This window comes from Heptranchias perlo, chromosome 15 (assembly GCF_035084215.1).
Source record: "Heptranchias perlo isolate sHepPer1 chromosome 15, sHepPer1.hap1, whole genome shotgun sequence".
Lineage (NCBI taxonomy): Eukaryota > Metazoa > Chordata > Chondrichthyes > Hexanchiformes > Hexanchidae > Heptranchias > Heptranchias perlo.
Window position 1 is genome coordinate 54,241,960 of NC_090339.1, and position 18,136 is coordinate 54,260,095.

Consider the following 18,136-nt stretch of genomic DNA (forward strand, 5'->3'; position numbering starts at 1 on the left):
CAAAGAGGAAGAGATCTGCCTAAACTTCCCTTTTGGGTTTGACTTTGACTAGCTTTTTAGAACACTTTTACTTTCAATAAAGAGCAACTCCTGTAGTCTTTCAGTGGCAGCCCTTACTAGATCAGGCAAGGATGTAAAGCACGTATAATATATTTATGCGTATAGGCTGGAAATGAGGCAAGAAAACACAATTCAGACGATTTACAGTGAAAAACAAAAATCAAATTGCCTTAACAGAGTGATCCAAAATGTTTTGTCGCATCTGGGCAATGCATTCCAGTTTTATTCAGTTGATGAATGCTGCTGGATACCACAGTGTATCGTAATCTGAACTGACTGACATGATATCAACTTTTCATTTTGCTGTATGATATGTGGTTATGGCAAACCTTGTGTATGATATCAATATCAATCTGAGGGGCTAGCACTCCACTCTGATCCTTGAAGCCCATTCTAACTTCCTGTTGTGATGTAATGAATTGTTACAGTTCTAACTGCGTGATGCTGTAACAGTTCAGATTCCTAACTGACCCGCCAGCTGAGTAATCGATGTAACCATAACGACAGAATATGCTTGATTTAAACCACACTCCTTCAAACTGTAATAGTTCCTTTTTTATACACCCCGAGGGGACCGAGTCATCTGGTTGTGAAAACATCCGTCTTTCAATAGGCCACGCCATTAAAGGTATCGTGTTCAGCACAAGAACATTATTATTCTGTGGTAGTAATATGACAAATTTTATTTATAATCACTAGAGTAAACTATATTTTTGAATGTAATAGTATGAATCCTGGAAAGTAGTGAAATTGGTCTTGTCTCAAAGTATATTTAAAGGACCCGTTTTAAATGGCATTCCTTGATGTTGAGCGTCTTCTGACTGCCACGTGATGGTTAAATGGTCAGTTTTAAGAAATTGTTATGCTAACCTGTTAGCTGATGAAAATCAGTTTTTAAAGTCACTAAATAGATTTAAAAACAAAATTATTGCTGTATGTTAGTGGAGGAGATGTCATAATATGTTAATTATCTGCAGTACCAAGGACTATGACGTGATGTAACTTGGACATTCTGATTGGCTGGCTTACTTCTGGGGATATCCAGTTAGAGCCAATAACCTCCAGTCATGTGTTATACGTAACTTCTGTCTGGACAGTCGTTATAAGATTAATAAACTATCGTCACTAATTATGTCCTTATGATAATGTGCCTTCACTTTTATCCTTTGAAGTACTATATTGGTAAATAATTAGCAATAAACCTCTAAATATGACTAATAACATTTTAGCTCAATACAACTTGTGTGACCCCCTCTCCTAATTTTGTTTTTTCTATTTTCCAGACCGAAGGTGCCCGCAACCTTTCGCTGTCTGGGCACGTTGGCTTTGACGGTATGCCAGACCAGTTAGTCAACAAGTCAGTATGTCAGGGCTTCTGCTTCAACATCTTGTGTGTGGGTGAGTACTTAACAGGTGGAATTCCCACATAAGCATCTCTTATTAAAGGCTGACTGACTCCATGGTGTATGTCTTAATGACTTTTATGCTCATCAAGGTGATGTGGTAGACATTTGCTTTTTTTCTGCCCAGTATTGAACATTTTCCCAGGTATGTATGCTGATGGGTCGGATGCATTAGAGAACACTCTTCACTGCCACAACAGTAACTATTGAAAGGTCACTCTACCACCCTTCAGCCAATGGCATTGTATGTTTGCATTGTTCTTGTCTTATTATTGGACTCACTGACCACTGTTTATAAAGAATGGAAACGTTAACAGTTCTGTGCCCTGGACTTGCATCCACTGAAAATGGAGTAAGACTGAACTGTGCTTGGCTTTCAGGGCAATCATGAAGGAAATCCCTTGTCTCACTGATTGAAACCCTAACGCTAATAAGACTGTTTTTCATTTCACTACCATCTAAGCCCTTGCCCCATAGGGAGTTTCAATTACAATACTTTTTCCCCTTGGGGTCTTTATAATTCCAAACATTCTGAAAATAATTATACTTCTGAATTTCTGTAATTATTCTTCAGTTAAGCTATGCAAATGTAGGTTAACTCTAATTACTGTCTGCCATCTTCCATATCCCGGCTACATAGTATTTATAGCACCAGAAACAGGCCATTCAGCCCAACTGGTCTATGCCAGTGTTTATACTCCAAACGAGCCTCCTCCCTCCCTATTTCATCTAACCCTCTCTACATGTCCTTCTATTCCTTTCTCCCTCATGTACTTGTCTAGCTTCTCCTTAAAGGCATCTATGCTATTCGCCTCAACTACTCCATGTGATAGCAAGTTCCATAGTATGGGTAAAGAAGTTTCTCCTGAATTCTTTATTGGATTTATTAGTGACTATCTTATGTTTATAGCCCCTAGTTTTGGACTCCCACAAGTAGAAACATCATCTCTACTTCTACACTATGAAAACCCTTTATAATTTTAAAGACTTCTATTAGATCGCTCCTCAGCCTAATCTTTCCTGAGAAAAGAGCCCCTGTTGAGTGTTTGCCTCTCAGTTCTGGTAATATTCTTGTAAATCTTTTTTGCACCTTCTCTAGTGCCTCTATCTACTTTTTGAAATATGGAGACCAGAAGTGTGCACAGTATTCTAAGTGACTGGGACCGTGGTAAATTATCCCTCCTCATCCTTCTCGACATGTGTGCAGCCTTGACACGGTTGATCACACCATCCTCCTCCAATGCCTCTCCTCCGTCGTCCAGCTGTGTAGGACTGCCCTCGCCTGGTTCCATTCCTATCTATCCAGTTATGTGGCTTCTCTTCCCGCTCTCACACAGTTGCCTCTGGAGTCCCCTAAGGATCTATCCTTAGCCCCCTCTATTTCTCATCTACATGCTGTCCCTCGGTGACATCATCCGAAAACAAGTCAGGTTCCACGTGTATGCTGATGACACCCAGCTCTACCTCACCACCACCTCTCTCGACCGCTCCCATTGCTTTTGATTTCTCACACTGCTTGTCTGACATCCAGTACTGAATGAACGGAAATTTCCTCTAACTAAATATTGGGAAGACCAAAGCCATTGTCTTCGGTCCCTGCCACAAGCTCCGTTCCCCAGCCACCGACTCCATCCCTCTCCCTGGCTACAGTCTGAGTCTGAACCAGACTATTTGCAACCTTGACATCCTACTTGACCCTGAGATGAGCTTCCGACCCCTTATCCGCTCCATCACCAAGACCGCCTACTTCCACCTCCGTAACATCGTCCATCTCCGCCCCTGCCTCAGCTCAACTGCTGCTGAAACCCTCATCCGTGCCTTTGTCACCTCCAGACTTGACTATTCTATTGCGCTCCTGGCTGGCCACCCATCTTCCACCCTCCATAAACTTGAGCTCATCCAAAACTTTTGCCCATATCCTAACTGGCACCAAGTCCCATTCACCCATCACCCCCGTGCTCACTGACGTACATTGGCTTCTGGTCCAGCAACGCCTCCATTTTAAAATCCCTCCATGGCCTTGTCCCTCCCTATCTCTGTAACCTCCAGTTCTACAACCCTCTGAGATCTCTGCTTCTCCAATTCTGGCCTCTTGCGCATTCCCGATTTTAATCGCTCCACCATTGGCAGCCGTGCCTTCAGCTGCCTAGGCCCTAAGCTCTGGAATTCCCTCCCTAAACCCCTCTGCCCCCTTCTCCTTTTTAAGACTCTTCTGAAAGCCTGCCTCTTTGAGCAAGCTTTTGGTCATCTGTCCTAATATCTCCTTTTGTGGCTCGGGCGCACCTGTGAAGCACCTTGGAGGGGGAGGGGGGGTGGTTTTACTATGTTAAAGGTGCTATATAAATACAAGTTGTCGTCGTCTAACCAAGGTTCTATACAAGTTTGACATAACTTTTCTGCTTTTCAATTCTATCCCTGTAGAAATGAATCCCATTGCTTTTTGTTTTTTGTTTTGGCCTTATTAACCCGCATTGCTACTTTGTGATTTGTGTATCTGTACCCTTAGATTCCTCTACCCCATTTGGACTTGTGTATAAATTGGCTGCCACATTTCCCTACATTACGAAAAGATTTGCATTTATATAGCGCCTTTCACGACCTCGGGATGTCCCAAAGCACTTTACAGCCAATGAAGTACTTTTGAAGTCTAATCACTTATGTTATGTGGGAAACACAGTAGCCAAATTGCGCACAGCAATGTCCCACAAACAGCAATGTCCCACAAACAGCAATGTGATAACCAGATAATCTGTTTTAGTGGTTATTGGTTGAGGGATAAATATTGGTCAGGACACCGGGAAGAACTCCCCGCTCTTCAAAATAGAGCCATGGGGTCTTTGACATCCACGTGAGAGGGCAGACGGGCCTCAGTTTAACATCTCATCCGAAAGACGAGGTCTTTTGGATACTATAGTGACTACACTTTAAAATTCTTAATTGGCTGTGAAACGTTTTGGAATTTTCTGATGCCGTGAACAGTGCTATATAAATTCATCTTTTGTTCTGAAGCATTGAATAACATAGCAGTAAAGGTGCCTAGCTTGAGTGAAAGGCCTTCAGTGATACTCCTGATTGTGCATCTTTCACCATTAATGTTGTTTGCAAGGTAAAACATTCAAAGTTTCCACTATTCTTGTCTTTATGTAAATTGAATTTTTCGGAGAATGGTCTCTGTGGTATTACCTCACTACCAATTTTGGGGATGGTTTCCACTATCTCTCTACTAAACCTCGAGATGTTGCCATCGAAAGTGCAAAATAATGTTGTTAGAACTGATAGTATTGATAGATGGCACTGATAGATGTTACAGTTAATGGCTTAAACGGATAGCATTGTGGAGAGGTGCCAGTTCAATGGACTTTACAGTTTTGCAGAATGCCTCCATTAAAGCTGACGGTGTAAGAAATTTTTGCAAGGCATTTTTGCTTCTGCTAATGCAGTCCAGAAATATCTTGAATTTATTATAATCCACATGGGCCAAAATCTGATTTAGTTTTCCATGCCACCATCATCACAGTGTATTAACTTCTCATTGTTAGATCACTGAAGGACACACACTTAAATTTAAAGTACTATAACTCTCTCAAAGAATTATAGTAATCCTATTGCACAATTAGGATTAAAGTTGATACATTCTCTGCATTAAGCGTGATCTACAATCGGATAAAATAGAATAGTTGTGGTGGTTTGATCTTGCAAATGACAGCACCGAGTCTTGTTTGTTTTATATAAATGAGCAAGTTCAAATATTTGCAGTGCAAAGAAAGAATTGGGTCTCCGAGAAAGGGAGAGTGTTACATTTGCATGGATCTGCCTAACCACTCTGGCTTATTGAGGTAAGGTACCCAAGAAAAGTCCAACCACGCTGCAGTGATCCTTCAGGGAAAGAAGGTTCAAATGCTTAGGTTATTTTTGACTTTGTATGAAACGTAAGTAACTTATTAAATGGTAAGTGGAATCCTGCTGCCTATATTTGTTTTAATACACTTGCCATTTTAGCTTCAAAAATGAGGACAGGAGATTGGAAGTTCCCTTTGATCCAGTACAATAGAGCGGATGTGACCGTTCATTTTGATTTCCTGGATGATTGATTTACTGGAATTTTAGCTATTAGCATTCATTTACTTTTACTTTTCTTACCTGGGTTGTCAGCAGGTCATAAGGCTGCTGGGCTGGTAATCGAAGCCACTGGCTGCGTATACCGACCGTGACTGAGTCCTGAGCTGAGCCGGGCCATCTAAAAGAAGGCACGGGCATTTTCTGGGTGGGAGAGAAAGGCAAAAGAGTGTTTCAATATGTAGGGTGGTCTGGTGCCCCCTAATGGCTTGCTAGATGATGTTGATATTGTCATGGCAACAACCTACTTGTCTGCCCACTTAGACTAGGAACAATGAGTTGAGGGGAGGAAACCTAATCAGTATCTATCAAGATATTTAACCTATTGGTACTAGTACATTGTAAGCAAAACTGCATTTTAAACTGATGGACTTTAATGTGTCATAGGCTTGTTGTGTGACTCTTAACTTCACCTGAAATTGTACCCATCACTAGCACCATTAATGCTTCACCCTAACATTGCATACTGGTTTTTCCAGATCAAAAAAAGTAACTAAGCTAGCCCCAAAAGTCACAGACTCATTAATCTTGCATCAGTAATTAATTGGTAAAATAGTGGAATTGTTCATTGGGAACAAACTTGAGGATTAGCTGTACGAACATAACCACAGAACTAGCAGCCATTCTAGTTTCAGATGGGGGAGATCCTGCCTGACCAACCTCCACAACTTTTTTGTTGAGGAAGTGACATCCTAAGTGGAATTGGAAACCCCTATGATGTAGTATGCAAGCTTTCCAGAATGCCTTCAATTTAGTGTTTAATAAAGTTCTACATGCAAGGCTGCTTCATAAGTATAGGACTTGGACATGGATAAGGAATTAACTGAGAGTGTAAACCTCGGGTACTAATTATGGGAGTGACAGCAGACTGGGAAATTGTACTGAGTGGCGTGTCCCAGAGATCGGTGCTGGGGCCCTACTGTTTCTAATCTACATAAACAACCTGATTCAGAAACTCATGCAAGTTGGTGACATTTGCAGATAATACTAAACTGGGGAAGGCAATTTGATGAAGCAGCCATGGAACTAAAGAAGGACCTTGACGACATCTGTACGTAGATAACATTCAGTACAGATAAGTGCTGGGTATCAGCCTTGTGTCTCTTACCTGCACCACTTCCAGAGCTGCTTTTATTTATTCTTGGGATGTAGGCAACGCAGCATTTATTGACCATCCCTAGTTGCCTGGAGATCATTGAGTTAACCATGTGGGCGGAAGTAATATATAGGGATAGCAGGTTCCCTTCCTTGAAAGAATTATTCAGCTAGGCTTTCATGACAATCTGGCAGCTTTCATGGTCATATTTTCTAGTGCCAGCTCTCAAACTTACAGAATTAATTTTCCCAATTTGCCACAGTGGGATTTGAACTCGAGACCTCTGGATTGCTAGTCCAGTACCAGAGCCACTACAATACCATACTCCATTGATGTTTTCCTTGTACTTTGGTCACCAGAACTGAATGCAGTATTCCAGGTGTAGCCTGACTAGCTTCAGCATGGTGGCTGAAAGAAAAAAGTGATGTACTTAATGAATCATGTAAAATCAACTTTGGGGGTGGGGTGGGGTGGGGAGGGGGGTGCTGCTGCTGCATGAGATCAGAGGGTGATAAACCCATAGGAAGATGGGAACAGGAGTAAGTAATTCAGCCCTTCTAGCCTGTTCTGCCATTCAGTTAGATCATGACAGATCTGCACCTCAACTCAGTTTACCTGCCGTCTAAGTTGATCCAGCATCCACAGCTTTTTGGAGGACAGAGTTCCAGATTCCCACTACCCTCTGTGCTTCCTGATTTTGCTCCTAAGTGGCTTTTTGTCCTGGATTCCCCCACCAGAGGAAATAGTTTATCTGTATCTACCCTATCGAATCCCTTTATCATTTTAAACATCTCTATTAGATCACCCCTCAACCTTCTAAGCTCAAGGGAATACAAACCAGATTTATGCAACCTGGCCTCATAAGTTAACCCTTTTAATCCCTGGTATAATTCTGGTGAATTTGCACTGTATACCCTTCGAGGCCAATACATCTTTTGTAAGGTTCACTGTCCAACATTGAACGCAGTACTGCAGATGGGGTCTGACTAAGGCTTTGTACAACTGAAGCATCACTTTTTTTTTAATTTTTGTGTTCCAGCCCTCTTGAGATAAAGGCCAACGTTCCATTTGCCTTTTTGTACTTGTGCACCAGCTATTAGTGATTTGTATGCCTGGACACCCAAACCCTTTTGCTCCTCCTCAGCTCCTAGTGTCTCTCCATTTAAAAAAAAATTTGGAATTGTCTTTCTCTCTCCGATCCAAAGTGGATGACCTCACACTTCCACACATTAAACTCCATCGACTCAAAACTTTACTACTCTGCAACAAACCAGCATAAATCAACAAAGCAAACTGAATGCTAAGATACATTTGTCAAATATATTAGATCTGAAGTCACTGTGCTGAAGCTGTGGCATGCTCTTGCCAGATTGCGTCTTGAGTACTGTGTTTGATTCTGGTCACCAAGATCATCCAATCCCTGGAAGCAGTGCAGAGAAGAGCAACAAAACTGATCCCCACTGTTAGGAGACTGAGTTATTGAGAAATGGGAGGATTGTTAAGATATAATCCGTATCAATAGAGTTAAGGAACAGGATGGGAAAATGGTGCACTACTTGCGGTGTATTATAAGCCACCAAACCATGGAGATAAGATAGAAGGGAGATTTGTAGACTGTTCAGCGATATATGCAAGAACAGCAGGGTAATTATATTTGATTTCAAATATCCCAAATTACGAACATACGAAATTGATGGGCAGGAAAAGACCAGCTGGTCCATCAAGCCTGGCCCACATCATGATGGCCAGATTACCAAGACGAGACACTTCCTCTCTCCTCAACCCCCCCCACCCCCCTTTTTTACAGCCATGTAATCTCCTGGGACAGGCAAAAAATTAGACTGGGATAAAGGTAATTTATGTGGTCAAAGTGGAGAATTCATTTTAGAACGCTCAGGGCCGCTTCCTAGATTAGTATGTTTCTAGTCTGATAAGGATATAAATCTTGCTTCTTCTAGTTTGGGGAAAATGGAAGTGGAACAAATAACTGATGAGAGTAGCCAAATAATTGGGAAATAGCGACTGCAATAAAGTATGTTAAAATAGAACAGAATAATGAGGAGTTATAGATAAGGATGCTGGACTGGAAAAAGGCAAACTTCAATGAGCTACGGTGGGATTTGGCCCAAATTAACTGGGCAAAAAAGTTGAGTTTTCAAATACGAGTTAAGAATACAAAATATATATATTCCCACAAGACAAAAAGGGGCTCCGTCAAACAGAGTACTGGTGATCAATAGAATGATCAAAACTAAAATAAAACTTAAAAGGTAGGCATATGATAAAATTAGGGTTAAACATACTAAAGAAAGTAATGAGGAATATAGAAAGTGGAGAAGTGACAAGAGATGAGATGGGTTAAAAGGAAATATCTTTTTTTAAAAATAAAGCCCCTCATAATGTAAAAGGAATAATAAGGGCTTTATAAACATTAAAAGTAATAGAATAAGTAGAGAGCCACTCAAGGATGAAGAGGGCGGGGGTGGGATCTGGTGGAGGATGGTGTCGTCATCGAGATAATCACAAACGATGGCAGAAGTGAAAATGTAGGTGTATCAAAGGAGGATGTGAAAAAACTGAAGAGATAACTATAGAAAAGCAGAACTCAAAGTGGATATGTCACGAGCCCTGATGGCGTGCACTCCAGGCTGTTGAAGGAAATCGGAAGAGAGGGAGCCGAGGCTCTAACCACAAATATTAGATAGGCAAGTTGTGTTGGCCTGAAGAGCAGTGAATACAACATCTCTGTTCAAGAAGGGAGAGAAAGATAAATAGGGTAACAGTAGTTAGTCTAACATGATTTGTGGTCAAACTCTTGGAATCCTTTTTTTGAGATTATTGAAGATGCAAGGAATAGTCAAAGAACCCACTATGGATTTATTAAAGGCAAGTCATATTTGACATGAGTTATTTTTTGAAGAAGTGACTGACCGTATAAATGAAGAGATTGGAGGAGAAGTATCTATATTTGCAATGTCTTGTTACATAAATTCAGTGATGGTACAAGACGAAATGCAGCGGTATGAGTAAAAAGTTGGTCGTAGGACAGGAAACGGAGGGTTAGGGTTAATCATTGCTCGATTTGAAGAAGAGATGGAACTGGTTGGTTTGGACCTGGGCATTGGGAGCCTGATATTGAAATTTACTGACTTAAAAGTAGGGGGTTTGGCAAGCAGTAAGGAGTATTTTTTTAAAAAAAACTTTGAGGTGTAGCACAGCAACCGAGGGCCCAGATCCCTGAGCACGGGTGTGGCCCTTTTTAAGAAACTTCTCCTTTTAAGAGGAGGCGTATGGCCCCTTTTAAGAGACCTCACCTTTTTAAGAAGTAATTAAGACCGGAGGGAGTGGAGACCTTCCCCAGTCAGGTGAGAGTTAAAAGGGCAAGGCACAAGAGAAACTGGGCTGTTGCTGAGACCGAGCCCTCTGAACACAGCCCAAAGAGGAAGCTGGAAAGCAACTGGGGCTGGCCTGGCTTCTGAGACCTGTGAGGAAGCTGATGAGCTGAAAGGCAACTGCAGACAGCTGAAAGAGCCTGGGACTGGGAAAGTCACACTACAGTACTAGGCATTGCTAAACAATTGAAGGACAAGGAAATATCGGTGCAAACTGGGAAAAGGTAAGTTTGGGGACTGATGTCATGAAGTGCTTTATCACGCAGAGTGATTTATTATGTGGAATGGCTTTCTGAGTAGAGTAGTGGAGACAAAAGCTCTGGTATCATTTAGGAGGCAGTTGCTGGGATGAAGGAGCTATACATGTCTCTGTAAAATTTAGATAGATGGGTTAAATTGGCTCTCATCTGTACTTTGACTCAAAATGCTCTCTTCAGACAATTCAAATTTGAAAACCAAAATCTGTAATGTTCTTCTGGATGTGTTTTTTTAAAAGTACATTTGGCTTGTTTGCTCGCACACCATTATGCTTCATTGAAGTTCTAATTAACACACTATAAAGGTAAAAACGGATTCAGTGTTTAAAATGCTGCAGGCTGATCGCACGGCAGTGACCTTTTACAGTAATAGCTGCGGAAATGAGAACGATTCCAAGCCCGTGTCCAGTTTCACTTGTATGATTTGTTGCGCAAGTCATTTGTGTTTTTTTTTAGAAAAGGGTAACTGGTTGGGACTGTGTGGGAGGCAGAAAAATAATCCATTCCAATCCTGGGGATTTCCATGAGTCCGACTTCTCTTTAGACTTTAAGCCACAAATCTGATGTGACGTACTTCAGCTTGACTGAAAATAAATCAACCTAAAGAATTACCTCATTTAGGAAAACATTTAAAGAAACTGTTTTTGTTTGACACTGGTGGTGTATCTTGTATATCATGATTCTACCACCAACAGTTTGCCAAATGAATATGTAATTAGATCGCTGCCTCCTTACGAGCAGCGATCCCAATTACCCCATCCTCCCCTCTTGCTGCCTGCCTTGCTCGGCACTAATTTCACCAGCGGCCTCCCTGTCCCACTCATCCATCTCACGCTGCCGCGCCCTTGGGCTCTTCACCGGATCAGCAATCGCTGCCCTATGCTGCATTTCCCTCCAGAATGTCCATTCGTTGGCGAACGAGGTCCTCGCCATCCACAACCTTATCGTGAATGATTGCATTTGACATCCTAGCTTTGACTGAAACGTGGCTCAGGGGTGACGACGTCTTGCCCCTTACTGAAGCCTCCTCACCTGGCTCTGCTTTTCACCACCTGCCCTGCCCAAATCACTGTGGTGGCGGTGTGGCCTTTATTGCCAAAACAAACTGTGGTCTCTTTCCTTACTCCTTTTAGTACCCTCTCCTCCTTCAAGCATCTCCCTTTGTTCCACCCCTCTCACCTCTTCTTTAAAATCATAGATTATTTACTGCCCTCAGTGATATCCTCCTTCAGTGTCTGCACTGAATGAAATCTCAGAGCATGAGAGTCAAATTCTCTCCTGGCTGGCCTTCCATCCGTTGGCAACTTCATGTCATCCAAAACTCCAAGTCCTGCTCAGCCATCACTGCTGTCATCTTCACTGGCCTGTATTGGCTCCTGGTCCCCTAACACCTGCAATTTAAAATTCTCTTCCTCGTGTTTAAGTCCATTTATGGCCTTGCCTCCTTGTCTCTGTAACCTCCTCCAGTCCTACAATCCCTCCCAAACTCTGTTCCTCCGACACTGACCTCGCTCACCTTTTGGCCATCCATACCTTCAGCTGCCTCTGGCCTCACAAAGGGGGTCCTGAATGAACGTGGGGGTATTGCTGGAGGTTAACCAAACACTGCTGTGCAGCTGCTTCTCTGGCCCGGACCACCTTGCTTGTTAGGGCTTTGGCTTGGAGGCTTATCCGTAGCTGAATGCGCCGAGTTCCAGCCTCGAGTGACTCTGTTGGTAGAGTTGCTAAAATTACTTTTTTTTTTAACTAGTTTCAACCAATTTTTAAAAAAAAGAATCTTTTACAGTGAATTGGTGATGAGATTTCCTCCCCAATCTGAGAACCTTCCCTCCCCGCACTCCCTCCCCTTCCCCCCCCCCCCTCCCCCCCTCCCCCCCGAGATTTCCCATTGTTTCCTTACCCTGAAATTGGGCCCGGAGACGTGGCTGCATCTCATCTATGATGTCATCATACATGTGATACTTCACATGCCGTGCTGATGTCATGGGTCCAATGCATGTGCACCTCTGGACCTGTGGGAAAATAAACTATTTGGATTTGATACTGCAGTGAGGGCTGTATTCTTACTGTAGCAAAAGCCATGTCTTTCATTCCCAGTTAGGTATAGAGCAAGCACAGGGTGCATTGATACTTACCACACAGATAATCCCCTGAAGACTCGGGTCAGTGATCAAAGTCTGACTTGTGTGTCACATGCCAAGTCTTTTTTTAAAACTAAAACCAATGTTGCAATAGCTCCCCTGTGCATAATCTCTAACCATTTTTATTACTCCACCATCATATGGCAGTTAAGTTGTTAGAGCTGCAATAATAAACATAAGTTCTTTCACTTCAGTTTTTGTTTCAAAAAAAGGATTTAGGAGTTAAATGAGAGTCTGATGGTGAATGAGTGGTGCCCATGAACTGTGAGATTAATTGTGAGTTGTCATTTAGCTTGACTGTATTTCTTTTTAAAAGTCCCGTGCCTATTATCTTGAGTTTTAACAATGTTCAAAATAAAAAGTGATTTTTTTTTGGAGCCTGAATTTTCCCACTGATTTTTCTCCCTTTTTTTTTGTTTGACACAAAAAAATAAAAATGGAAAAAGAAAGTGCTTTTTAAAAAAATGTTCTTTTAATGATCTTTTAGCTATTGGATGTAACTCCTGAATTGCTACTTTGCCATATAGTAGTTACAATGTCAGTGTGCCCCATGGGAAATCAGTTAAAAATGGAGCAGTGACCAGTAAAATGGCCAGAAATGCCAAATATTTCTTTAGAGCAACTACTGCCGTTTACACATTTTATGAATTGACAGTTCAAATAGACTGAGCCTTACAAAGGCTGCTTTTGCCAACTGTTTCTAAACGGTTAGTCATACTAAAATCCAATTGATATTTGAATGTGTTGGCCCTCATAGCACTAGTTAATGCGCACAGAGGGGACTAGCTTTTAGTTGCAGTAAAATGCACTTTAAATGAGGTGTAGGGAAAATGGAACTGTTTGAAGCTCCCTGCTATTACAAGTTCACACCTTGCTGTGTGTTTGACAAACCACCAGGTGGTATTTTTAGACCTTGAGATTGCTTCAGTCTCTACATTCTCCACTCCATAGCCCACTCTATTCCTATCTCAGCCACCCACCTCTCTAGTATGGTTTCTACGACGATGGGGTCTTGCTTCTGCCTACTTACGTTCCCTTATTTCAGTTTTTTTTAAACTTGACACATGTTTTGAAATTCATAACTTCATTTTGATTTCTTAATTTTGAAACTAATTGCTAAGATCAACGTTGGTCTGAATCGAGACTACAAAATTTAGTAACAGATGTGATAAAAACAGAAAATGCTGGACGTACTCAGCAAGTCAGGCAGCATCTGTGGAGATAGAATCAGTGTTAAATGTTTCAGGTCAATGACCTTTCTGCCTGACTTGCTGAGTATTTCCAACATTTTTTATTTCAGATTTCCAGCATCCGCAGTATTTTGCTTTTTTATTTAGTAACAGATGAGTGTCATTGATCCAATCAGGCCAGTGAATGCACTTGAACACCAACAGCTGCCCACTGCACTGTACTGAGGAAGCTTCTTAATCCCTGTCCCACAATGAGAAATGTGGTTGAAATATGGGCAACATTTATAGAATGAAAGACTTACCAATTCTGGGGCGAACAAGGTCTTTTTTTCATGAACATTTGAACCTACGTCATCACATGGTGCGATACTTGGTTCATTCTGTAGGTCTTGTTAGGCTTAAGTTTCCAGTTATTCCTGACCCCTGTTTGTGGCTATGGAGACTCTTCGATGACCTTTGTACTTGTGTGTAATACATAATTAGTGGATAGTTGGGCATAGGTATGATTGAGTTCTGACAGTGCTGGAGTCTGGAGGAGGGGGGGGGGGGTTAATGGATAACCAGTAAATCCAGAGATTAAATTAATGCCTTATACTTGCATACAAACATTTCTTATAACTTGTAGAAGAATCCACTTAACTATGTTTTACTGACACTGGAAGGATTGTGGAGGTTCAATGTTTGGGGGTTCATTTATTGAAGAATAACTGCATCATCATTAATGGGAGAGTTTACCAGGAAACAAATTTGTGTGTGTGTATATGTAGTAAGGTTAATCTCAGTTCCTGATGTTATTAAGGATTGTGTGAGACTCAGTTTTCATAAACATTCCCTGAACTCTGAGATTAAAGGGCGTCTTTGTGTTCACTCTCTCCCATCCTTTTGGTCTCAATGGAATGAAGCCTGTGCTTGTGAATTAATGCTGGATCACATTGATTGGAATCTGAGAGCCTACCTCTGATCTCATCACTACAGATCAATCATAATCTGTGATTCACTGGTGAGCCTAGTGGATTTATTTAGCACTGAAAGCACAAATATAAATATAAGCCGAATGTACATTTTTTTTTATCTTCACCGGTGTAGGACTGTAGATGGAAACTGCAGCTCTAAAACAAATGAAGGCTTCACCATATCAGAATTGTAGGAGATTTTTTTAAATCCAATTAATTCTTAAAAGTGTAAAGATGCTATTTTAATGTAAATTCTACCCTTTAAAATTAGAATACAGCAGCTAGAAACCTCAGCTCCTTTGAACGTGACTGAGCTGTTGCAGAAACTTGGATATATTTTAATTCATAAACATGCTGGCTTATTCATACCTAGTAATAACCCCAATTTTCAGGAATTCAGCAGGCGAATTGTACCATTCTCTCTGCAGATTGTGCTGAGTGACGACTATGAAAATCTTTAGGCTTTTAAACAAATGCGGCTCTGTGCACTGCAACAACATGGTGGTGAATGCACAAGGTTTGGCAGCGTGCGCGTAGCTGGAGCCTGCGAACAAACTCCCGCACTGTCCGATCGCCATTCACTCACAGCGCTGCATTCATTGGATGTCACTACCACTCACTCTGGCTCTTGGTCTGAAATGTGTCTTTGTTGGGCAACCCATTAAAAATCAAAGGCAACAAATCTGTCCCAGTATGAACAAAATCTGAGTCTTGGGTAGAAAACGCAGACTTTTTAAAAAAAAAAAAAAAAAATTTTTGCTCCTGTTATGTTTAGAGTTTCGGTCCAACACAGTTGGATGAATGCTCTTGTCCTCTCAGCTGTGAATAGAGGCCTGTGAAATAAATGGAGGACTCCTTGACGATAAGTGATCACAGGCTTTCATTCATGTGTGCCAGCGGCTCCTAACCTACAAGCCCTCCAATAGCGACACATCTGTTTGCAAGTTAAAGAACACCAGTGACAGCTTTAGATTAAGAACAGAAATTGCTGGAAATAGACAGCATCTGTAAAAAGAAAAGACAAGTCCACACTTTGGGAGTATATCCTTCAGAACTGGTAGCTACTTCAGTTTTGAAGGACACCCGAAATATTAACCTGTCTTTACAGATGGTGACTGACCTACTGTGTTGTTTCTAGCAGTTCTTTTTTCCTGTTTTTATTTCAGACTTTTAGCATTTGCTGTTTTTTTTTTCCCCTCGTTTTAGCATTAATGGCTTGTTCCCTAGAGATTTTTCCTCAAATTCACTTGGTGTGTTTCCTATTTAAATTGTCAGCTAGTTCTGATAGTTCGGTGAGAATGTGCTTGCTGGGTGCTGAGGAGGGGGTGGGGGTGGGAGGAGGATTGGTGGTGGCGGGGGGCATTGCTGTTCCTTCAAGTAGTGTATTCTGGACACAGTGACCTAAGATCACCTCATTTTAGCTTGCTTGTGTTCTGCAGCTCTGTTACAAATTTTTCCACAGAACTTTGGCTCCTAAACAAAAGCTATTCAGTTTTTTTTTAAAGCGCTAATTTCTGTGGAAAGATTTCCAGCCACATTCCCAGAACATGCTTCATGGAGGAGAAATCCCTCCAGATTCACTGAACTTGTGGTTAACACACATTCACAATTCACAGAAAGGCAGTTACTATTCTGATCCAAGCACAAACAAAAAAAAAAAAAAAAATTCTGGCCTGAATGGACGGAAAACTCGGAGTTTGTATCTTTTCCTGTCATCGCTGCTTTTTGCCATTTGTACCGTTGAAAGGAATAACGAGAGGTCTTGGCTTAGGGGTTAGAGGCCTGGCCTGGTGTAGGACTCGGCCATACAGATCAGCAGGTTCCCAGGTTCTATCCTGACCTGCGCTGAGTTAGCTCAGGAACTGGGGTGCTATCATTGTCTTAAATTCCCAGCAAGAGACATCGCTTTCAGGAGAAGAGGGAAAACTGGCAAAGAAGGAAGTACATGGTCCAAAGGGCAGACTTATTTCCCCCCCCCCCACCTCCCCTCCAAGTATGTTAGCAGAATATTGGAAACAGAAACGGCAAATGCTATAAATACACAGCAGGGCGGTCAGCACCTACAGGGAGAAAAGACAAATTAATGTTTTGGGCAGAAGAACCCTTCAGGATAAGCGAGCACTTTAATTGAATTGGGCGGGTGGGGGAGTGGATGATTTTTTAAAAAAAAACATGCTCTGGTCACAAAGCATGTTAATGGGTTAGAATGAAATCTTTTTTTTAAAAAAAAAGCAGGAACTTTTTAAAAATATAAGATATTCTCAGTGAGCCGATGAAAAGACATTTGTAAAAGGAAAAGAAAATAAAAGCATGCAAATAGTTTATGCTGAAAGAGGCCCATCCCAGGGGAGGAGAGGAGGAGATGCCTGAGAGAGCCTGCAGATACAGGCCTGAAATGCACAAAACACACTGGAAAGGAGTTTTTTGGACCCTGGACAATGGCGTTGGAGGAGGTGAATGGGCAGATATTGTCGTTGGACAGGAAGATGCTGGGGAATGGGAATGGAAATTGGGGTGGTGAACAAGGGTATCTTGGATGGAACTGTCCTTCTGAAAAGTGAAGAGGGGAGGGGAAGATATGAATGTTGGTGGGATCATGTGGATGATCTTATGAATGCAGATGCTGATGGGATGGGGGTGGGGGGGTAGGAGGACCTGTCATTGTTGAAGACAGCTGAGAACAGCCTCAGGAAATAGCACAGACGTGGTCAAAAGATCCTGTTGACCACTGTTGAAATAAAACCTTAGTTGAGAAGAGAGACTTCAGAAGTTCTGGAGAGGAAAATGGAATCATTGGTGCCGATGCCACAGATGTAGAAACTATGTGGGAGTCGTTGCAGGAAGCAGAATTAGAGGCAGCGTACTTCAGGTAGCTGTTGGGGTGGGGGGTGCTTGTAGTGGCTGTCTGTGGGATGGGGGTGTCCAGGAAGGGAAGAGTTATATAGATGGACCACGTGAAAGTATGGGATGGGTGAAAATTGGAAGCACAGTAAATGAAATGCTTGTGATCAGGAAGCTGCGCGAATATTTTCAGTCCTACGTAAAGGTGATTACAGGTGACTGAAGAGCGGCCTTTACAGAAACAGTGACGGCAGCAGTCCTGTGAATCTTTCATGGGGGTGAGGTGAGGAAGAACATTTGTAGATGAGCAACTTAAAATTCAGCCACTTCAAAGCTAAACCGCAAATGCTACCAACCCAAGCAAAGGGTTTGCTGTTTCAGTTTATATCCTGTCGCTAATTAAATTTAGTAAGTGTTCCATCTCAAATGCTGGCTGCATATTCTCTCTCTGCCAGAAATGGCCATTTTATTACAAGTTTTCTTTTCAATGGAGTTGTTAATTTATTTTTCTCTTTGAGGAGTCACGATGTGCATAACCAATCAATAAAGGTTCTTCTGTCAACAAAGCAACAGCCAGACAGTGTATTACCAGTCCAGGAACATAACCACTACACCACTGTGCCCCAGTGTATAACTCATTCAAACATGCTGTTTGACATCAGCACCATTAACATCAGGTCATTGCTT

The 18,136-nt window shown here is 41.8% G+C and overlaps 1 protein-coding gene across 4 annotated transcripts in view; it reads left to right on the forward strand.

Annotated features, from left to right (window-relative positions):
* LOC137333108 (septin-6) overlaps positions 1 to 18,136 on the forward strand; it is an 81,387-nt gene that overhangs the window by 11,607 nt on the left and 51,644 nt on the right. For all 4 annotated transcript variants that reach the window (XM_067997253.1, XM_067997254.1, XM_067997252.1 and 1 more), the window contains exon 2: positions 1,344 to 1,458. In XM_067997253.1, coding sequence (XP_067853354.1) covers positions 1,344 to 1,458 — 115 coding nt within the window. The remainder of the gene's footprint in view (positions 1 to 1,343; positions 1,459 to 18,136) is intronic.